Source organism: Ictidomys tridecemlineatus, chromosome 5 (assembly GCF_052094955.1).
Source record: "Ictidomys tridecemlineatus isolate mIctTri1 chromosome 5, mIctTri1.hap1, whole genome shotgun sequence".
Lineage (NCBI taxonomy): Eukaryota > Metazoa > Chordata > Mammalia > Rodentia > Sciuridae > Ictidomys > Ictidomys tridecemlineatus.
The window spans coordinates 38,148,760-38,172,364 of NC_135481.1; the positions used below are offsets into that span (position 1 = coordinate 38,148,760).

At 45.9% G+C, this 23,605-nt stretch overlaps 1 protein-coding gene across 1 annotated transcript in view; it reads left to right on the forward strand.

Moving 5' to 3' along the window:
* Positions 1–17,258, forward strand: part of Pla2g4e (phospholipase A2 group IVE) — a 35,854-nt gene extending 18,596 nt beyond the window's left edge. The window contains exons 9-20 of the mRNA XM_078049747.1: positions 32–118; positions 499–536; positions 2,889–3,024; positions 4,304–4,440; positions 7,103–7,325; positions 9,923–10,037; positions 10,810–10,947; positions 12,085–12,192; positions 12,677–12,880; positions 13,724–13,890; positions 14,676–14,859; positions 15,243–17,258. Of these exons, the coding sequence (XP_077905873.1) occupies positions 32–118; positions 499–536; positions 2,889–3,024; positions 4,304–4,440; positions 7,103–7,325; positions 9,923–10,037; positions 10,810–10,947; positions 12,085–12,192; positions 12,677–12,880; positions 13,724–13,890; positions 14,676–14,859; positions 15,243–15,463 (1,758 nt within the window). The 3' untranslated portion in view covers positions 15,464–17,258. The remainder of the gene's footprint in view (positions 1–31; positions 119–498; positions 537–2,888; positions 3,025–4,303; positions 4,441–7,102; positions 7,326–9,922; positions 10,038–10,809; positions 10,948–12,084; positions 12,193–12,676; positions 12,881–13,723; positions 13,891–14,675; positions 14,860–15,242) is intronic.
* The last annotated feature ends 6,347 nt before the right edge of the window (positions 17,259–23,605 follow it).

A 23,605-nucleotide genomic window follows, 5' to 3' on the forward strand; every position in this document is an offset into this window, starting at 1 on the left:
CCCGCCTCACAGAGCCTGTCCATGCTTCCAGCTTTGCTGCTGCTGCACACACAAGAATGGTCCTGTCTGCCAGCCCCTTGATTGCTTTTCTGACGGCCAGGCGGTGACCCTGCCTTTGGTGAGGGCTTAGGTCTGGGAAGGAGCCCCTGGATGGCTCAGCCTGGAGCTCCTGGGGCAGGGAAATGGAGAGAACCTAGGGCACAGTGAGGGAAGGTGGCGTGTGGGGTCTCAGGCAGGACAGAGGGGTCTTATGGAGTGTTGATAAGCTACAGTGGAAGCCAGAGAACGTGTGAAGTTGGTGGGGAGGATCATGTCCAAAAGAGGGGAGTGGGGACAGAGCATGCACCTGTGTGTACCTGTGTGTATGTGCATTCATGTCACATGCATGAGGGCTGAGTCAAATCAAGGGATGGGCAATGTGAGGCTCCACCTCTTTGGCTGGGATCACTGGGCTCTGCATCATCATCCCTGACAAGCTTTTCATCTTTTGCTCCTCAGGGCGAGAACTGTGAATTACACATGAAGTCCACACCTTGGTAGAGTACCCTCTTTCTGTTCTTCCCTCTAACTTATTCACAATAGTAGGTATAGGATGCTATTTCATTTGCATTTCCCTGAAAGCTAATGATATTGAACATCTTTTATGGGTTTATTGTCTCTTCTTTGGAGACCCATCTATTCTAACCTTTTATCTACTTTTTAGGGGGACTATTTGTCTTGTTATTGTTAAGTTATGAAAGTTCTTTGTATATTCTGTGAGTTATCTTTTCATATTCTTTTTTCTTTTGTGGTAATGAAGATTGAACCCAGGGCTTTGTATATGTTAGGTAAGCACTCTACTACTATATCCCTATATAGTATATGAGCTACATCCCTAGCCACCACCCACCCCCGATACCTTTTAATTTTTATTTTGAGAAAGAGTCTCACTGAGTTGCCAAGGATAACCTTGAACTTGTAATCCTCCTGTCTCAGCCTCCTGAGTAGCTGGGATTACAGGCATACACCATCATGCATAACTCTTTTCACAATCTTGATGATGTCTTTGAAAAACAATGTTGTTAATTTTTTTAAGCATAGATTTTTTAAAAACCTTTATTTTATTTATTATTTTTTATGTGGTACTGAGGATCGAACCCAGTGCCTCATGCATGCTAAGCAAGCACCTCTGAGCCACAACCCCAGCCCAATGTTGTGAATTTTGATGAAGTCATTTATTTTCTCTTTTGTTTCTTGTGTCTTTGATGTCATATATAAGAATTGTTACCTAATCAAGGTCACAAGGATTTACTTCTGTTTTCTTTTAAGAATTTTAAGACTTTCATAGTTTTAGTTCTCATATCTAGGTCTATGCTCTATTTTTAGTTAATTTTTGAATATAGAGTGAGGGAATCCAATTCCATTCTTTTGTATGCAAGTATCCAGTTGTCCCAGAACCATTTGTTGAAAATATTATGTTTCCCCCACTGAATTGCCTTGTCAACCTTGTTGAAAATCAAGTGGCCAGCTGGTCACAGTAGTACATGCCTATAATCCCAGCTACTCAGGAGGCTGAAACAAAAGCGTCACAAATTCAAGGCCAGGCTAGGCAACTTAGCAAAATAAAAATAAAAGGGGGCTAGGGGTATAGCTCAGCAGTAGAGCACTTACCTAGTGTATGCAAAGCCCTGATTTTAAACCCTAGCACTGCAAGAAATAAAAATTTAAAAAGCAACTGACCGTAATTTTTATCTATAGTTTGATTAGCTATTTGTTCTTGCACAAGTTATTTGACCTCCCTAAGTTTTCTTCACCTGTAAATCTGATCACATGTGAAGTATTCTGTAATCTATCTGCTGAGTGGGATGCTAGAAAATATCAACCAATGTTATTGTTGCTATTATCATCATTAGATTATCAGTATTCCTTGTGAGCCCAGTGAAAGAGTTATTTTCTTGAAGCTGTGTCTGCAGGCTATGCTAGGAGATGTGATCAGAGAGGTCTCAAGCCCTGGCTTCAAGGAAATGTGGCTTTGTTAGAGAAAGAACTTTATTTGTTTTGGATTGTAAACTGCCAAAGTCCATTCACCTTGAGTCCCTGGGACATTAGTCCTCAGGGTGTGGAGGTGGGCAAAGGGAGGATGCTTCTGGTGAGGGTGAAGGCCTAGAAGTTAGACTGTTTGAGCCTCTGAGAGCCTGATGGGCCCTTTCCAGCAGGTAGCTTAAGTTGAGCTTGGACAGGTCAGGTTGGGTCTTGGATGCCAGAACAAGGGCCTGGACTTGTTCTGGGCAGGGATGTCACTGACACAGAGGGCAAGCGTTGAGCATGTCATGGCAGCTCCTGCCCCACCTGCCTGGGGGACCTGCAGGAAAGACCTGCTGAGGTCAGGGATGTGAAGAGTTTTTGTCAGCTACACAAAGGCACAGGAAAATTACACGTCAGTGAGCAGGAAAGGCTTAGTGAAGAATGTGAGCTCTGTAGGAAGAGGGAGCTTGTTTATGGAGCTCAGACTCCACACTAGAGAGCCTTGTCCAGGGGTATTTGCCAAAAGGATCTCAGGGCCCCCAGTCACCCATGTATGCTCTTAGACTGTAGAAGGCACCTGAAAGAAGCCTTTCTGAACTTTCCAGACCTTGCTGATGAGGCAGAGCGTTCAGAGTTCCTAATACAAGTACCAACATTTATCTTTTGCCAAGTATCAGCTCAAAGCATGCCAGCTAAGGCGTTACATTTGTTAGCTCATTAAATGCTAAAGGCAGTGCTGGGAGTTAAGCCCCCATATAGGTTGTGGGGGCAAGCACAAAGTGGTAGATGACAGGCTGGGCTTCTTCAAGCCTGTGTCCACTGACCCTAAAGTCCCTTGAAGATAAGACTACAGGCCCACTCAGCCAGGATCCTTTCTCCCTCAGCCCTGACACACTGGATGTGCGGCTGGGCTTCAGCCTGTGCCAGGAAGAGTTGGAGTTTCTGCAAAAGCGGAAGGTGGTTGTGGCCGAGGCACTGAAGCAGGTGCTGCAGCTAGAGGAGGACCTGCTGGAGGACGAGGTGGGTAAGCAGAGGCTGCTGGCCTGGGCTCAGGGCCACTCCAGGCTAAGCCGGTCCTTCCAGCCTCATATCCCACCAGCCATCCCAGCTCTTCCCTGTTCCAGGATGGCTAAGACACTGCTTTCCCTTCACCATTGTCCTCATGGCTGAGGTCTGGTGCCCAGAGAGTGCATGCTGGATGTATGTTCACTTGGGGAGGGGAGGGCAGACTAGAGAGAGAAGGAAGGGGCTCCAGCGGCTCTGCTCCTCCCACGCACTGGATCCTGAAGTGGCAGAACTAACTCAACCACAAAATGACTTCCTTGCCCCAGCCAGGAAACATTTAAAGCTCCACCACCTTATGTATGCCATATCCCCCACCCAAAAGGCCGTGGGTGCTTGTCCTTCAGTTCTCTCTCCTCTCAAATGTGCACATGTAAACACCTCCCAGAAATAATAGCTGTAGCAAGCTGGAAACAAGCAACGTTACTCCCAGGCCAGTCGCTTCCTTCCATGGAGGCGGACAGTAGTGCCTTTTTGTCAGAGTCCTCTGTCACCTCCCCTGTGTGGACTGGGGCTCACACTGTCCTGGGCAGCTGGTTAGTACTCCAAAATGCCTGACTTCTGAGTCTGACCATGATGTACATGGAGACCACATGGGGCCCAGGGAGGGCTTGTGATTGGGCTTCAGGTGACTGAAGGGTTTTTTAGTCCCCACCCAAATGAAAACAGAGATTGGGTTCAGAGCCCCTTCTTCATCCCACCCTTAGGGAAAACACACCAAAGGCATCTCAAAGCCAGGTCAAAGCACAAGTGGCCACCCTGCTGTTTCTGACATTAGAAATGTATTCCTCTTGCTCTTATAAACCATGTATAGACTGAACATGTGCCATGTACCAAGCCAGGGCCTGCTGCCCTAAGGTCATATCCAAAAGATCTCAATTTGTCACCATTAAGGAATCATACTCACTACCCTTGACCCCAGTTTTATCATCTGTTAACTGAAGGCTGGATTAAGAGTGCTAAGGCCTCTTCCAGACGCAGCTTTCTATGATTTAGGTTTCAGAGCCTGTACTGGCATCACTGAGTTTGGAACTAAGTTCTAATTCTAGACCTACTGTGTGGCCCACCTGGGAAAGGCAGTTTTCAGGCCTCTCGTGGCTATCCCAGCCCTGCTTTGGCTTTCTGCCCCCAGACCCCTCCTCCACCATTCTTTCAAGCTGCCATCTGTCATTCCAACTCCTCTCCCACCAGCTTTGTCCCTGGAGCCCTCCCCAGCTGTCTGCCTCTATGCCCACAGGTACCGGTGATAGCCATCATGGCCACTGGGGGTGGAGCCAGATCCATGACCTCCATGTATGGCCACCTGCTGGGACTGCAGAAGTTGAACCTCCTGAACTGTGCCACTTACATCACCGGCCTGTCTGGGGCCACCTGGTAAGGTGCTGGGAGCCACTGTCTAGTGGACCCCAGAGCAAGCAGCAAACAGGCTGGCCTGGGATTTCTGGTGAAGTTCTACCCGGTCCCACCCCAAGTAAAAGTGACTCAAGACACCAGGGACTCTCTGCCTCCTGCAGTTGTGTGACTTCGGGAATGCAGATTAACTCCTCAGAGGCTCAATTTCTGTATCTGTAAAGTGGGGATAACAATAGCACTGACCTCATGGCTGTGGTGAGAGGCTCTCCCAGTACTAAGTACACAGAGCCACTGTACGTGTTGGCCATTACTGGCAGTTCTGTTTTCTGGGGGCTGTGGCAGGAGCCCAGGAACATAGGAACCAAGGATGAGTGAATCCCTGGTACCACTCTTTTCCTGAAGGGAGACTGTGCCAAGTCTTCTAGGATGAGTGGAGATGGCCCCGCTGCTATGGCTTCCTACCCTCCAGGCCCTCTCAGCCCACCCCAGTCCATTCCTCTGCTCTGTTCAGAGGGCAGGGCAGGGCCCTGCCACAGACTCCCACCTCCCCATCTCTGCTGGAGAGTAAGATGACTGAGCACTGGGCTCCCCAGTAGGAGACAGATCAGGCTGACTAACTTAGATACACTGTGCCTGGGGCACACAGAACTGTCAGGAACCCACAACAATATGTTGTTATTATTATTATTTTTAATAAGAAGGAAAATATGAGCTTCTAGGTTAAATAAAATGTTTTAGTAAATAACATTAATATATTTGTCTTTAAACAACAAAGTCATAACATTTGCTTTTTAAATATTTTTTTTATAGTGGGCCCACCAAAGTCATTGTGTGGCCCTGGTTCAGGATGGCCCTGGTTCAGGGGACTGTGACTACCCAAGGCTTCTCTGCCAGGGCTGCATCTTATTTTGTGGGTGACCGGGGAACTTGGGAACCCACGAGATCCCATTCTGTGCCTTTTATCCTGGAGGAGCTCCAGGTAACTCTCATGTGAGCAAGTGGATGTGAACTGGCCCTGAAAATAATCAAGGACTCTCCTGGCATTGGATCCTCTCATCAGGGGCTCAAGGCTTCAACCCAGTTGGAATAAGAAGCATAGCTAATGGTTATAGATATTGGCTTATGTGCCAAGCACAGTGGTCCCTCAGTATCCCAGAAGGATTGGTTCCAGGACCCATCTCTCTAGAATTCCTCTACAGATTCCAGGAGGAACTGATGTTCAAGTCCCTTATATAAAATGGCATAGTATTTGCATATAAACTACACAATCCTTTCTGTATTTTAAAAATAATCTCTAGATTGTTTATAAAGTACCTAATACAGTATAAATAGTTGTTATCTTATTTAGGGAATAATGACAATGGGGGAAAGTCCATATAGGTTCAGTACAGAGGCATTTTCCCCCAAATATTTTTGATCCACAGTTTGTTAAGTCTGCAGATGAGGAACCTATGGATAAGGAGGACCAACCGTAATTTTTCCAGCATTATTTTACAGCATGAGAAACAAAGCAATTTGCCTGAGGTCACTTGGCTAATAAATTGTAGACCTAGAATTTGAACCCCATCCAGGGCCCACATTCTTAACCCCCATGTTAAACAGCTGCTCCTAGCTAGTGAGCTAAAAAGATAACTTGCTTCCAGTAGGGTTAAGGGACACCTGTATGACCCTAGACTATTGTGGGACAGGCTGGTAATGGGGAAAACCTCAGGCCCAGCCAGGGTGAGGGTGGGAGGGTGGAAGATGTCCCGATGTAGGGAAACATGAGAAATACTCTTTTAAAAATGACCATTGGCAATGGCTTTCAGAAGCTTTTTGAAAGTATAAAAGTAACAAAGCAAACTTTACAGAGAGCAGAGTGATTTTTATCATTCTGGCCAACGTGGCCAACTTTCACCCCTGAAACAAGTTCTGTGAGGGAAGAGGACACCATTCACATATCCATGCAGCTACAGACAAGGTCCACCTCAAGCAGGAAAGTTCTCAGGTGCAGAATAAGCAGGGGCCCTTTCCTGTCCTGACATAGAAACACTGGATCAAGGCCAAGAGGGGCAGACAGGGCCAGACCCAGACTACCTTAGGTTTGTTGCCCTCTAGGACCCACATATAGATTAAGAAGAAGGGGAACTACTTTAGCCAGAATCATCATTGTGGAAATGAATGCAGCAGGGCAGAAAGAACCTGGGATCTGGAATCAGCCAAACCTGCGTTCAAATGTTATTCCCAGCGCTTGCTTTGTGCCAGCCACTGTTCAAGTTTATGCTCTGTTAGCTCATACAATCTTCCCAAGAGAATTGTGGAATGGGGAGAATTCTCCCCATTCCACAGCTAGGGGAACTGAGGTGGAAAGTAGTTAAGTAGCTTGTCTGAGATCACACAGCAGAATGGCAGGGCCTGGTTTTGAACCCAGAAAGGTTTGGGTCCAAATCCTCATCTCAACCAATATGCTATACCCAGCACACAGTAGGCATGGGGAGATAGGAGTAACGGTGATTATGAGTATTGATTGTTGCCCTCCCTCCCTCGCGCCCTCCCTCCACCAGGCCCCGACTCACCCCTTTCCTCCAGGCTCCTCTCCTGGCAGGTTTGGGATTTTCAGTGGCCTGCCCATTTCCCCTCCTGCCTACATCCAGGGTTGATCAGACCAGGGCCAGCTCTCTCAGCCATTCCTGTCTCTCTCCAGGACAATGGCTACTTTGTACCGTGATCCTGAGTGGTCCTCCAAAAACCTGGAGCCTGCTGTCTTCGAAGCCCGGAGACATGCAGTCAAAGACAAGATGCCTTCCCTGTTCCCAGACCAGCTCTGCAGATTCCAGGAGGAACTCCGGCAGCGCAGCCAGGAAGGCTACAGGGTCACTTTTACAGACTTCTGGGGCCTGCTGATTGAGGCCTGTCTTGGGGACGAGGTAGGCATTCAGCTTCCACTGCGCCCCACCGTGCCCTGGCTAATGTGCAGTTCTCTTTCTTCATCAGGGGGTCTGGACTTCCACCTCTGCTCTGGTTAGGTCAGACCTGCAGGTTTGTTCCTAGAATATAAGAACCACGAAGTGCTGAAAAGCATGATGGAAGGTAGTGGGATCCTCATCTCACATCCCCTTTAGAGAATGATTGAGACCCTTGTGTTGGGAACAGGTCAGGTGCACCCTACATGGAAGCAACATGAACTTTTAAAGCCACACCAAGATACCTGAGGCAGAAAATGGGGAGGGAGCTGGGCAGGACTAGAGAGATGCCAACCATGATGGAAGTTTGACTCTAAGTGGAGGAGAGAGGGGGAAAGGTCAAATGGAAACATCCCAGACTTCCAGGTGGTCTAGAAATGTTCAACAAATCCCGTAGAAGACCTTTTAGTCAAAGTTGGCTGTGTGTGGTATCCTGTGTTTCTGAGAATGGGCCTGCCTCAATATCCCTACTGCATTTGGTCAGAGGAAGCACGGTCAGTACAGACTCTGCCTTGGATTTCCAAGCGCAGCAACTGGAGCCCTTCACCAATAACACTGTCAGCAGTTGGAAGTTTGCAGGTCTCATTTTCATGGCCACCACATAGGGAAGACCTATCCAGGTTGCTTTCTGCTCTGGGATACAATGATCTGAGCAATACATGCTCAACAATAGAACCAGCTTGGGACGCAACTGCTGCAAGAATCATGTGAGAAATGGTAGAGCAGGCAGGGGATGTTGTGATCCTGGCCTTCAGAGTGAGCTCCACTCATACTTGGACGCTTCATGCTGCACTGACCACAGGGAGGAACCACCTTTGGTCTGTTGATTGGACCTAAGGCAGAGCTTCCCACTTAATCTCTGTCCAGGACCTCAGCTCCTAATTCCACCTTAATTAAGAATTCAATTATTAATAAATCTGAATTTTCCAGAGGGAGGAGAAGCAGCAAATAATTTTCTAATAGGTCCCCTCTGCTAGAAAATCAACTGAGGATGACTTGATTTAACCAACTGAGGATGACTTGACATTCATCCTCAATATTTATTCATTCCTTCATTCATTCTTTCAACTAAATCATTACCTCTTGCATGCCAGGAACTGGGTTGGCCCCTAGGGATTCAGAAAGGAATCAGACATGGCTTTCAACTCATGGCTTTTGATGGATCCCACCCTGGCTCCTTTGAAAAAACTCCTCATTTAACCTGACCTCCTGATGGAACAGAGCAGGCAGAAACTAAGGGCATTGACTTTCAGATTCTGGCAAGTTGGGGTTGCATGTGACCCTACTCTGCACTATTCCTTACAGAGGATTACATCACTAACTGGTTAATATTTTAACACAATATTTTAAGTTAATAACCTGTGAGATGAGGAGGAGAGCACCAAAGTTTTCAAGGCCAGAAATCTAAGCATTTTGAGGGATCAGTGTAGAGAAAAGGCGTGGTCCTCTAGAAAGCAAGGCTAGAATCGCTGTTAGGGAGCCTCTGTTCTTCTACTCTGGCCATGGCAAGAGCCCCTTTCCCTCCAGCCCTTTTGACAATGAGAGTGGACTAGGATCTTCCAGGAGTCTGCAGGACAGTCAGCTCTGTGACACCCAGATCTATGTACCCAGTTGTGTCAGGTACTCAGTTTTCCTTCAAAGGAGGCCCAAGAGTCATTGGGCCTCCCATGCATTTGCTATCCTAGGGATGGTCATGAAGCAGGCTGCTGCTTGGCTTGGGGTCAGAACCTGGCCTCTAGGACCTCAGCTCTGCCTCGTCTGCATTGATTGATTCATTCTGGGAGATGGTCGATGACCAGGGCTGATCTGCAGGACTTGCCACTCTGATTAACACAGCATAACACTCTGCGGACTTTAACACGCTTTGGCCACCATGTATTGCCCAGATTTCCAAGATTTCGGTTTAGGGGCAAAAATCAAAGAAAAGAAACTTTTTTTTATCCCAAAGTTTATGAGGGAGCCCAACATGCCAAGCTGACTAAACAAAGACCCTGGAGGTTTTCATGTTCTAGGGAGGCAGAAGATAGTAGGAATGAAAAGGGACTGTGGTGGCCTCTCTCACCCTTACTTCATCATCCTCTGAGCCCTGAGACTACAGGAGGACCCTGGGGCTCTCCTAAGCTGCAGATTTGGCTCCTCCCCTGTCTGCAGTCTGGGCTGGTGGATAGCCCAAGGAGGTGAGATACGTTCCCAGGTAGATTTGAGCCAAGTTTGAGCCAGTGATGTGTTGCAGGCCTGTAATCCCAGCAATTTGGGAGGCTGAGGCAGGAGGATCACAAGTTTGAGACCAGCCTCACAACTTAGAGAGACCCTAACTCAAAATAAAAAATAAAAAGATCAAGGTGTAGCTCAGCGGTAAAGCATGCCTGAATCCAGTCCCCAGGACAAAAAAACACACAAAACAAAACAAACAGGTTTGATTGGTGTCAGTTGCAGCTTACACAGCAGCCTGATGGACTTGGGATCCAGGAAAGGACTGCTGAGTGATTTCTAATCCAGGGGCAAGTGGGGTGGGGGTTGCATGTCTGCTGCTTCTCCTTAACTATTTCATTTCCCCATAGAGAAATGAATGCAAACTGTCAGAGCAGCGTGCTGCTTTGTGCCGGGGCCAGAATCCCCTGCCTATCTACCTCACCATCAATGTCAAGGATGATGTAAGCAACCAGGATTTCAGAGGTAACACTGGTGGCTAGTGATCTAGGAGAGGGTAACTTCTTGATTGGCAAAGGCACCCAGAACCCCCAAGGTCCACCCCCTAACCCCACACATACTTTGCCAACCCACATCAAAAAATTGTGCCCACAGTTGAAGAAATCAACTTAGTTCCCCCATTCTGCCCTGCCCCTTGAGTGGGACTGGTGGGCAGAGTCCCTTAGCTTACTGGGTGCATTTGATGGGACAGAGGGAAATATAAGTAAGGAGAAGGGAAGGAGTCCTAGACATTTCTTAAGCTTCCTAGAGGGAAGGGCCATGGAGACCTACTCTGCAGTAGGGTCACTTTGGGTCCTCTTTTATCTGTCCTTGAGCAACAATAGAGAGCCAAGTGTGGTGGTATCTGCCTTTAATCCCAGCTACTCTGGAGGCTGAAGCAGGAGGATCATAAAGTAAAGTCCAGTCTGGACAACTTAATGAGACTGTCTCAAAACAAAATTTTAAAAAGGGCTAGGGATGTGGCTGAGTGGTAGAATGCTCCTGGGTTCAATCCCCATTGCGGGAGTTGGGGGTGGGGGAAGCAAAAGGACCAGGCGAGCAGTTTGCAAAGCTTTGACTAGTCTGCATAGGCCGGTCGCGGGCGCCCCCGTGTGCTCCATAGGAGAACTGCAACCTCCTAGTTGGAGGAACCTAAGGGCCCAGAAGCCAAGGCTGGTTGGCAGGTGGGAGGGCTGGGCTGAGTGGGCGTGGCTCCGTGATCTGAAACTGACTCTTTCCCATGCCGCTTCCTGTGCAGAATGGTTCGAGTTCTCCCCCTACGAGGTGGGCCTGCAGAAGTACGGGGCCTTCATCCCCACGGAGCTCTTTGGCTCAGAGTTCTTTATGGGGCGGCTGATGAAGAGGATCCCTGAGTCGCGGATGTGCTACATGCTAGGTGACTCCTGGCTGGGGGACTCCCCTGAGCATGCACTCCTAGCTGGGCAGGCCCTGGTTTTGAACAGAGGAATGACAGAAAGGATCTTGCCCCAGATCTGGCCTGGGTAGTCCTTGGTTAGCCCTTGAGCACGTGGCCTTCCTGGCATTTGCTGACATTGCCTTATCCCAGGAGGGGTTTCTGAACCTACCCCCACACCAACCTCTCAGACTGCCTGATCTGCCCGCAGCCCTTTAAGCCCAGAAAGGCTGACAGTGGTCCAACTCAAGTCCCATCTCTTTTGTGAAGCCCATCCCAAAGCCCCCAGCCCACAGTTGCCTCTTCTTCCCCTAAATATCTATGTTATTGGTTATGTGGTTCAAAAACCTGAAGTTAAAACCCTTAGAACTGAACTCTGGTTCTTCATTTATTGACTGTGTGAAGTGGGCTAAATTATCTAACCTCTCTGAACCTCAGTTTTCTTATCTGTGAATTGGTTTAAGAGTAAAACCTATCTAGCCAGGCATGGTGGCTGATGCCTAGAATCTTAGCTACTTGGGAGGCTGAGGCAGGAAGCTTTCAAGGTAGAGGCCAGTCTCGGCAGCTTTTTGAAACCCAATTTCAAAATGAAATAAAAAAGGTCAGGATATAGCTTAGTGGTAGAGTGCTTGCCTAGCATTTGCAAGGCCCTGGGTTCAATCTTCAGTACTTGAAAAATTAAAAAAAAAATCAAAGTAAAAACCTACTTTGTAGAAGATCCCAATGGATCAATACATATGAGAAATTTAAAACAAGTTTTATTAATATTACATCTGTTAAATAATAAGAAATAGCATTATATATGTCAAGTGCTCATCATATCCTAAATGCTTTAGCTGTGTGAACTGATCCAAGGGGTAGACCTGGACTTGAAGCTGCACTTGTCAGTGTCTAGCCCCTGCTGCGGGTGTGCCCTGTACACCTTCCCAGATGCTACCTATACTGAGGGGAGGGAAAAGAGCTGAGGGCTGGCACCAACAGTCACCAGGGCAGAAGGAAATCAAAGTCTGTACCACCCACTGAGCAGTCTGGCCCGAGGAGGAATCAAGGCCAAGGCAGAACCATCAGGTCTATGAGGGCTCCTGGAGAGAACTGTTCACGGCTGCTCTGCTTCCCTAGGTTTGTGGAGCAGCATCTTCTCCCTGAACCTGCTCGATGCCTGGAATCTGTCCCACACCTCGGAGGAGTTTTTCCACAGGTGGACGAGGAAGAAGGTGCATGACATTGGTGGGTGACCCACTGGCTTCCCCTCATGATTAGGTGTGTGTGGGTGGGATATGAACCATGAACGGAGGACCCTGTGCCTGCCACATGTTCCCACATTGTATCTATGGCCCAGAGAAGGTAGCTGGGTTGGAATGTCACCCTCCAGGCAGGGTGATTATAGGTGGAACCTCTACCAAGGCCCAGGAGGACACCTCCAGTGCCCAGGAGAGCTGATGAGAGCAGGGATCTGTGCACAGTTAAAGGTCGCTCTTGTGGACTCTGTCCTCTCTGGTACCTCCTTATTGAAGGCCCACCCTCCCCTCTCCACTACCTGTCCCTGTTCCATGCCACTCAGCTGGGTCCTTCTGGTTGTGGGGCCAGAGTCTTGAGAGCTGGGCAAGGAAGGTCACTTATAGTGACTCACCCCAGGCCCAGGTGGTGCTTCACCTGGGCAATCCGGGGACCCAAACTCTTGTGACCTGCCTTCCATCCCTCTCCCCTGCAGAAGATGAGCCGCTCCTGCCTGAAATCCCCAAATGTGATGCTGACATCCTGGAGACCACAGTAGCGATTCCTGGGTCTTGGCTATCCAATACTTTCCGAGACATCCTTACCCATCGGCCCTTCGTGTCTGAGTTCCACAACTTCATGTTTGGGCTGCAGCTACATACTGACTACCTCCAGAACAGTCAGTTCTCCATGTGGAAAGGTACTGCTGCCAGGGTGCTTCTCCAGGGCTGGGTTTGTTGGGAGGAGGGAGAAGAGGATATAGAGGCTGCCATGGAGAAAGAATAAGAAGACTCCTCTGGCCACCATCATCAGATAGAATCCAGGTCCACCTTTGGCAGTATCACCCAGCATGGAGTATTTGTGTGCCAGCAGGGGGTGGTGTGGTATTTAATTAATTGACTATATAACTGTACAGAATCTGCTCAACAATCCCAGCAGCAGAAACTGGACCCATTCCCCATATTGGGGAAATATGGACCCTTACTTTCTGCAGTTGTGCTCTGGGGTGAGTGGTGTCCCATTGGAGTTGGGCAAGAATGGCCCAACTCATAAACCCCAAGGGGTGAGCAAGACCTTAACCTATGCTCTGGTGCCTTTGACTCAGCACCTCCTTCCCCAAGAAGGTTCCAAGGTTGACTTTCTACTTTCTTTGGTATTTTATTTGACCAGAGTGCAATGACTGCTTGAGTCTGGCCTATTAGTCCTTGTTCTCACAGTCTAGGGCAGAAGAGACAGCAGGCCTGGGCCCAAGGTTAGCCTTAACTTATAGGATGTTCTTAAGCCCCTGCGACCCTTAAGACCCGCTGTGACTGGATCACAGTGGGTTTTCTATGCATAACCAAGATTTGCTAAACCCCTATTTTATTAGCCTAAACAGAGGAGCCATGGGACTCAATGGCAACCTGGTCAGAGGGCGAAGGCTGGAGGCCCAGGCTGAGGGGAAGGAGGCTCTAGGCAGGGTACTCTGTCCACACCAGAAGCCCCACCCTTGGCTGACACTAGGGCACTAATCATATTGGTAACCAGAAGGCTTGGCTTTCAGACACGGTGCTGGACCACTTCCCAAACCAGCTGACAGAGTTTGCAAAACACTTGTGCCTGCTAGACACCGCTTTCTTTGTCAACTCCAGCTACCCGCCTCTCCTCAGGCCAGAGAGGAAAGCCGACCTCATCATCCACCTCAACTACTGTGCAGGGTCCCAGACGAAGGCAAGTACAGCCAGCTGGGCTCCACCTGAGCCCTGGGGCCTGGGAAGCAGTGCCACACCTCAGAGGCCTCCATACTTTGTAAATAAATGACAGTGTCCTTACACAGCTCTTTGAGGTAGACAGCACAGCTGCTATTATCCCAGTGTTACAGATGAGAAAACTGAGCTGTAGGGAGGGTAAGTGACTTGCTCAATGTCACACAGAAAATGAGCTATTTAACAGGTGTGGAACTAAGTCCAGTACTCTTTCTGTTGCATCACATTTCTTTAAAAATATTTTTAGTTGTAGATGGACACAATATTTTATTGATTTATTTTCATGTGATGCTAAGGATGGAACCCCATGCCTCACACGTGCTAGGCAAGTGCTCTTCCACTGAGTTACAGCCCCAGCCCACATCACATTTTTAAAGGCACATTTCAGAGTCCAGCCCTGTGACACTTGTCAGTTCCAAAATCCATGCATATCCACAGGAGCCTGGCCTGCCACACCTGTACATGGCCAGCTCCAGTCACTGTCACACCCACAGCGTGCCCGGGTCTGTGTTGGGTGAAACATCATCAACATCCTTCCTGGGGAAGGAGCTCAAAGCTGCAGGCGTACCAACCTACTGCCTCAGGTTTTTTTGTCCTGACCTGCTTTTTTCTAAATGTATCCAAACTGGGCAATCAGTTGGGAACTGGAATTGTTAGCTAGAGAAGTCAGGAAGCTGGATCCATGGACTCTGTGTGTCTTGTCCATCCCCAGCCCTCCAATCTCAAACATGTCCTCTGGTGATATTCTAGCCCCTGAAACAAACCTGCGAATACTGCACCACGCAGAACATCCCCTTCCCCGGCTATGAGCTCCAGGATGAGGACGGCAGTCTCAAGGAGTGCTACCTGCTGGAACATCCCCAGGACCCCGATGCCCCCATTGTGGCTTTCTTCCCACTCATCAATGACACCTTCCAGAAGTACAAGGCACCAGGTGAGCCGCCTCTGTCTGACTCTGTCCCCAGCACCTGCTGGCTCTTGTCTTTAGACTGTGGAAGTGTCCTGATAGCACTAACCCGTCAGGCTGGCTGAGCCAACCTTTGGACGGTTGGAAATGTCATCTCCAACTCTTTTAGTCCTTCAACACTCATTGACATCCAACTGTGTGTCTGGCACTGTTTGGTGCCAGGAGAGTCCTAAGATGGACCCCAAGGAGCTTAGAGGGTGCGGGTAAGCATGTGAGTGTGCATGCTGTCCATGTTTTCATGCAGATATGTCTGTTAGTGCATGCAGGGTGGGCGGGGGGAAAGAGGTGGAAACAAATTCTTACAACCTGACATAGTAAGAGTCTCCAGTGAGTCCCTCTGCTGCCCCCAGGTGTGGAGAGGAGCCCTGAGGAGATGGAGCTGGGCCAGGTGGATATTTATGGCCCCCACTCCCCCTACGCCACCAAGGAACTGACCTATACGGAGGCTGCCTTTGACAAACTGGTGAAACTCTCTGAGTACAACATCCTGAATAACAAAGACAAGCTCCTTCAGTCTCTGAGGCTGGCGGTGGAAAGGAAGAAACGTTTCAAGAACCAGTGTCCTTCCTAAGCCCCTGGCAGCCCGTCCATCCTGTATCTGCTTCTCCTGTCAGTGGCCCGGACTCTGTGGCCCGTGCAGGTAGCCCAGCTCTCTAGCCAGCGGTGCAGGCAGGCTTGCCTGGGCTTCCTATAAAAAGTAACATTTTAAAAAGGGGAGAGAAACAAAGGAACATAACCAGGAGCCATATTGGGGTTTTATACTCCTAGGAATTTATTTTACCACTTTCCCGCAGGGAAGGCCACAAGCTCCCACGCATACCTCGAGTGTGAAGAGCAGAAACTGGCTGGTTTCCAAGAAATTTCAGACTCAGAACAGGAAGTGGAAGCTGTCCAACAGTCCTACCCTCTCTAACTCCTCTTCCTCCTCCCATGGCAGGCCTAGGGGAATGCACAGGAAGACTGAAAAGTACTCTGGGTTTCTCTGGAAAAATACTTTTTAAATTTTAAGATAATAATTGCATTCTTATTATTTTTATAATCAATAACATTTTGTGATTTTTTTTTTACTTTTATGAATCAAGGTATTAATAGGAAGCCTAAAGCTAGAAGCTAGGCCAGGTGTCTCTAGATGGAGAGCTAGAGACATACTGGTCTCTACCACCATAAAGCCAAAGAGGTGATCCACGTTGGTGTAACCTGTCCAGCCACCCTGGGCTGGTGATACACATGATCCACACCAGGCAAAGTATCCACCTCCATGAAATGCCAAGCAAAGCCAATTCTGCGGCTCAGGCTCACAGACAAGGATCTGGGATGCAATTCAGGGAGGTCTGGGCAGGCCACAGGTAAATCGCTCCAGGTGGGCCATGCTGGCCAGCATGGCTGATGCTCACTGTTGAACTTGCCCCAGCATCACTCAGCTCTTACCACCATATCACTCTGGCTTCCAGAAGAGATTATTTCTTTCTAAGTGTGATTCCTCTTATTTATCATGTAAACACCCCAATCAGGACATCCTATCTTTTGGCGATTGACTCAGAACCAAACTATCAAGGATGAGCTCAGAAAGGTGAGGAGAGAGAACTCATCCTGAGAGATGGCTTCTCACCAAGTTGCTGGAAAAGCCCTAGGACACAGAGAAGCTCAATCAACATAATCAACATAACCTCTGCAGGCTGGGGACTTCACTGAAGAAAGGTGCAAGCTGAGCCATGAGGATGCCTTCACCAGATAGAAGGTGAAGCCAAAAGGGCAGAAGGACATGTGGTCCAAGTGAAGCCCAGCAAGCTTGGAAGGCACCACTCTCTTTCTGGACATCCATGCTCCTTGAATAGTCCTCTGGTTGTTGGGAAAGTGGTGATAAGGTATCCAAAATTTAGAAAAAAATGGGCTCCCATTTACTTCCTCATACTCAGTGTGATGTGGTGTTGGTTAGAAATGCAGACTCACAGGTCCCACCCAACCATGAGGAATGGAAACTGCATTGCAAGGAGACTCAGCCCCATCCCCACCCTGCCCAGATGATTCTTTGTGTGTTAAAATTTGGAGCATGGATTTATGCCACTTTCTCCCATAACCTTGGAAAGCATGAATCCATTGACTCTCTTGAGCCCCTGATAAACAGGGCTTCTAGACCTGCAAAACTGGTCCCTACCCAGGTGAGGCTAACCTGAAATGTTGCCCTTTCCTCCACCAGAGCAAGCAGCTATAGGGAACAGGCTCCCCAGCAATCAGAACATACCAAGCTACGGACTTGGTTGTTGTAAGGTGAAGTTAGCCATGCATTGAATTCATCAGAACATGCAAATGAAGTTAATAAAATCGTTGTATTATTTGAACACAGAATAAATGGCCATGTCGCTAAAGGTTGTCAGTTCATCTGCGTTCATTATCTGAGGATGCAAAACAGGAGTAGCTCCTGCCCTCATCCTGGGTCTGGCTCCCATAATGTTTTTCTCCCTCCAGGACCCCTCCTCACCACTGCTGGAGGCAGGAACAGGCCGTCTCCACCCCATGCCAACTCAGATGCCTTTATTTCCTACCCCTGGGTCCCACTTCTTGTGGTGAGGTCTCCTCTGTTTACATGAAGTCAGCTGCTTCAAGCCCAGATGTTTTTCAGGAAATTGATTGAGGGGAAGAAAAGGCAGTTGGCAACAACAGAGCACCTACTCTGTGCCAGCAGCCTATAAACAATCTCTGTTCTGGAACTTGGGTTTTAGTTGGGCAGAGGGGAGACATGGAGAGATTTTAATACATGAGAAATTAAACAATGACTTAGATAATAAAATGACGCATTTGTCATCAACTCTGATAGGAGAAAGCATAATGACCTGCAGAGGTCCAGGAGGCTTTCTCTCAGGTCCCCAGCACTCTGCCTAGAAGCACGATTAACTAGAAAATATAAAAACAATCCCTCCAACTCATCCTGTTTCCCCATCTCCTTCCTGGCTGAGGCCCATTCAGTATGTTTTTTGCCTCTACATCCCCAGGAAAACACTTCTCTCCAAGGTCACCAATGTCCTCCATGGAGCAAATGCCACCGGCCCTTCAAGTTCTTATCTTACTCAATTGTTTTCAGCACTTGGCACTGCAGACCACTCCCTCCTCCCTGAGACCCTCCCTTCCCATGACTTCCTTGCCAATGGCAATGGTTGTTCCATTCCATTTAGCTTGCAGACAAGTATTGCCTGCCAGTTACTGTTGCAGGTACTGGGACAATAAAAAGGAGTTAAAAGTGACTTGAAACTTCAAGGAGTGTCCTTCTGGTCCTGTGTGGGAGGCCTGCATGTGAGTTATGTACAAAAGGGCACACAGCAGGGCTCTCACCCCAACCACCTCCACAGGGAAGGGCCAGGTTACTTGGACACCTGCCAACTTGAGTCCTGGATTTCTGCCCACTGCAAGGTAGGAGCCCTTCCTCCTGCTGCTCCTCCCCTACTTCTCTTTAACTGCTGATATTCCACAGGTTCCTTAGCTCTCCCAACTTCTCACTCTATATTCTCACTCTATATTCTCCTTCTCACACACACACATTTTAGTCTTCCTATGCATTCCCCTGTGTGTGTGTGTGTGTGTGTGTGTGTATTCTGTACCCATTAACATTAGTTTCACTATATAACCTAAAGATCTAAAATTCCAGTGGCTTAAGCAAAATAAACATTTATTTCTCTATTTCATATCAGAGACCCAGGCTTCATTAAGTTCTCTTTTGCCATCCTCAAGATTGCCAAGATTGTCAAACATCACAGCTGGAGCTCCACCCATTAGGTTTGCATTCCAGGCAACAGAGAGGATAAAGAGGTCTTGGTTTTTGCAGATATGACATCACCAAATCAGACATGCACTGCTTATTTCTGGATTTCTTTTATGTGAAAGAGAACTAAACTTTTATCTGAAGATGATTAGAATTACCAGTGGTTCCTGCTATCTATTCCTAAGCAACAAACCCCCTCAAATCAAAAGGGCATAAAATAATTGCTTTTTTATTATGCTCACAGATTTCTGTGGTTTAGGAATCTGGAAAGGTTACTTTCTGGTCTCCGCTCCATGTTTGGGGCCTCTTCTGGAATGACTCGGTGGCTGGGTGTGGAGAAACTGGGGCTAACAGATTCACTTCCAGGATGACTCCCTTGCTCGTATGCTGGGGCTTGGGCTGGGAAATTCAGGATGGATGAAGGATGGGCTCAGCTAGGACTGTCAATGAGAGCACCTTCATGTGACATCCCCAGCACGGTCAGCCTTCTCAAATGGCACTCAGGGTTAAAAAAAAAAAAAAAAAAAACACAAAATTTATGATTGCAACCATTTTTAAGCGCACAGTTCAGTAATGCAGCAGACCTCCATAACTTTTACGATTTGCAAAACTGAAACTCTATACCCATTAAATAACTCCCCATTTCTCCTTCTTCCAACCCCTAATAGCCGTTACTCTACTGTTTCTATGAATTTGACAACTTTAGAAATCTCATGTGAATGGAATCACACAATATTCATCTTTTGTATTTCTTTTCCATTTGATGCTGGGGATTACCCAGGTCTTTGAACACACTAAGTACATGCTCAGTCACTGAGCTACATTCTCAACTCCATATTTGTCTTTTAAAACCTAGTTTATTTCACTTACTGTAAGGTCCTAAATTTAAACCCATGTTGTGGCATGAGTAAAACTTTCCTCCCTTTTCAAAGCTTTTACATATATATCAGTTATTTCTACAACTGATACATATATCAGTCATATAGAGATATAGATAAACCTCAGCTGATAAATGTATACTTTTTATAAACATAACATATATGTAACATTTTGTTTAGCCATTCATCCTTTGATGGACATTTGGGTTGTTTCTGACTTTTGGCTATCGTGAATAATGCTGCTGTAAATTGGAGGGCACAAACACCTCCTTGAGACCCTGCTTTCCACTCTTTGGGATATACATCTAGAAGTGGAATTGCTTGATCATATGATAATTTTATTTGAATTTTTTGAGGCACCACCATACTGTTTTCCATTGCATTTGCATATACATTGTAATCTAGCCTTTCTTTACTTCAAAATATACTCCAAACATTTTTGCAGATCATTAGTAGTCTTCTCATATGACACAATTTTCAATGACTGAATAGGATTTCTTTATTTGCTTAACTAATCCTTCATGGAAGACAACTAGTTACAGCTTTTTGTTATTATAAATGTTATGCTGATAAACAGCCTCTTGGATGAAGCTTTTTTTCTTCTTTTTTTTTAAAGAGAGAGTGAGAGAGGAGAGAGAGAATTTTTTTTTTAATATTTATTTTTAGTTCTCGGCGGACACAACATCTTTGTTGGTATGTGGTGCTGAGGATCGAACCCGGGCCGCACGCACGCCAGGCGAGCGCGCTACCGCTTGAGCCACATCTCCAGCCCTTGGATGAAGCTTTACATTTCCTATTTCTCAAGATAAATTTCTTCAGGGTAAATTTCCAAGTCAAAATTATAAGCACTTTTAACAACTAATAAAGGTCTAATTGACATATAATCAACTTCATATACCTAAAGTATATAATCTGTGAATTTTGACATATGTATACAACTGTGAAATCATCATCATAATCAAGGTAATGAATAAAACCTTCACCAGAAAAGCTTTCTCATGTCCTTTGAGATCCTTCTTTAGCTCTGTCCTGCTGGATCAAGTGGTATGTGTGTGTTTAACTTTTTAAGAAACTGCCAAACTATTGTACCATTTCCTTCCTTTTCAAAACACACACACACACACACACACACACACACACACACACACACTTTGCATTTTCCCAATGACTAGTGATGTTAAACATTTTTTCATGAGCTTCTTTGCCCACTATATATCTTCTTTTGTGAAGTATCTCTTGATCTTTTTCCCATTTAAAAAAATGGATTGTTTGCTTTCTTATTAAATTTCAAAATGTCTTTATATATTCTGGGTACAAATCATTAATCAGATATGTGATTTATAAATATATTCTATAAGTCTTCACCTTGTCTTTCCATTCTCTTAATAGTCCTTTCAAAGGTCAGAATTAATTTTGATGAAGTACAATTTATCAAATTTTTTCTTTGTATGAATTATGCTTTCAGTGTTATCTAGAAATTTATGTGTGTGCATGCATGCATGTGTGTTGCTGGGGACTGAATCCAAGGTTTTGAGCATATGAGGCAAGTGCTGTACCAACTGAACTACATCCCCAGTCCCCTAAAAAGTCCTTCCTTAACTCAAAGTCACACAATTTTTCTCCTATGTCTTCTTCAAAAATTTTTTATGATTTTAAACTTTACATTTAAGCCTAGTGTTCATTTTGAGTTAATTTTTGCACATAGTGTGAGGTATGGATAAAAACTTGAATTTTTGTATACAGATATTCTATTGTTCTAGTGATATTTTTGTTTTGTTTTGGTGTTGGGAATGGAATACAGGCTCTTAAATGCTAAGCATATGCTCTACCACTGAGATATACCCTGAGTTCTTCAATTCAAATTAAGATGGCTATGCTGTCACTGGATGATATAATCTTATGAGAGCACTGTTGTGATATGTGGCCTGTTGTTGACCAAAACATCATTAGTGATGCATGACATATTAGATTATCTTTCTATCAGTTACTGCATTATCTTGATTTCTGTATCTTGATTAGTCTTGAAATGAGATAGTATAAGCCCTTCAATTATGTTACTTTTTTATTTTCAAAATTGTTTTGGATGTTGTAAGTCCTTAGCATCTACATATGAAATTTAAAATCATTTTGTCAATTTCTACTAAATTAAAAATTGCTAGGATTTTTATTGCACTGAATCTATACATCAATTTGGTTAAAACTAACATCTTAACAATATTGAATCTTCAATACAATGTATTTAGGCCTTTTTATTTCTCTTAGAATGTTTTGTGGCTCTCTATACATAGGTATACCTGTTTTTATTAGGCTTATTATTAAGTATTTCACAGTTTTGTTGTTTTGGCAAGTGATATTAATTTTTCATTTTAATGTCCAATTGTTTCTAATATATAGAAATATAGATGGTTTTGTACTTTTTTTTTTATACTGGGACTTGAACCCAGGGACACTTAACCACTGAGCCAGATCTTCAGCTCTTTTCTATATTTTATTTAGAGACAGGGTCGTGTTGAGTTACTTAGGGCCCTGCTAAGTTGTTGAGGCTGGCTTGGAATTCGAGATCCTCCTGCCTCAGCCTCCCAAACCATTGGGATTACAGACATGCAGCATTGCGCCCCGCTGTATGTGTATCTTGAATCCAGAAATCTTGCTAAATTTTCTTAATATCCCTAATAGTTTTCTGTCTAGATATATAACAATTTATTTATCCATACTCCTATTGAAGTATATCTTGTTGCTTCCAAATTTTGGCAAATATTAATAAAGCTATTATAAATGTTTATGTGCAGCACTGGCAAAAGCTGGGAGCTTGTTAGAGATGCAGTCTTAGGCCCTACCCCACACCTACTGAATCTGCATTTCTATCAAGTTCAAGAAGTAATGTAGGGGGCTGGGGTTATGGCTCAGAGGTAGAGTGCTCGCCTAGCATGTGTGAGGCACTGGGTTTGATCCTCAGCACCACATAAAGCAAAAAATAAAGACATTGTGTCCACCTATAACTAAAAAAAAAAAAGTACTATAGGAGCTGAGAGTGTAGCTCAGTGGTAGAGTGCTTGCCTAGCATGCCTAAGGTCCTGGGTTGATCCTCACCATGGGGGTGGGGGGTAAGTAATGCAGAACATCATATTTCCCCAAATTTAGGCTATATCAGAATAGTCTGGGCACTTGTTGAACTCCCTCTCTCCTCAATATTTTAACTCAGTAGGTCTGGACTGTGGACTGTGAATCTGCATTTTAACAAGCATCTCGGGTTATTCTTATATAGATGACCCTGTTGATTACACTTAAGAAATAATCTAAAACAACTGAGAAATATTCTTAAACCATAACCTAGGATATTAAAGGTGATACTGATTATTTTTCTCAATCCCTATTTAGGTGTCCTTTTAATCTAGAAAAGAGACAGCAAGGAAGGGACAAAAGTGTCTTGTATGTCAGTATGTTGAAATTAGATTGTAATAATGAGGATAGTGTAATAATGAGGGTGATGACTGAACCTTCGGTTTTACAGAAAAAATTTACTGAATCTTCGGTTTTATAGAAAACTAAAGGAAAATGGCCATCGATTGACAATTAACAATTAACGGAGGCAGAGTGGCAAAGTAGAAGAAATATCTACCCAAATAGATTGAAGTCCACTTTCCCTCCTTGAATTTTTGTCAATTATGTCAATTATCTTCACCAGTAAAATAGGGTTAGAGTAACCTGCCGGCGGCAAGTAAAAACCCTGCTCATCAGCTTTCTGAATTTTTCGTCCTCAGTATCAACGTCTCAAGAGACAGAGCTGTCTCCAGAGGCTAGTCCTTGCCAGTTCAGATTTGCCCGGAAGCCTATGCCACCTGGCCAGAGGTGGGGCCCCGGTGACAGAGTAGGCCCTTCGGATGACGCGTCTCTGCCCAGGCTGCATCCTCTCCCCGCCCAGCCCTCAAGAAGGACTTGGTCATCAATAATTCATTAAGAGCCTCCTCCCCATTGGCTAATGCCTCCACCCTCGGTGGCAGAGACCCAATGAGGAAGGACCTGAGAAAGTTCTTCTGAATAATGAACGTCCGCCCGTGACGTATCGCCCGGAGATTGGCTG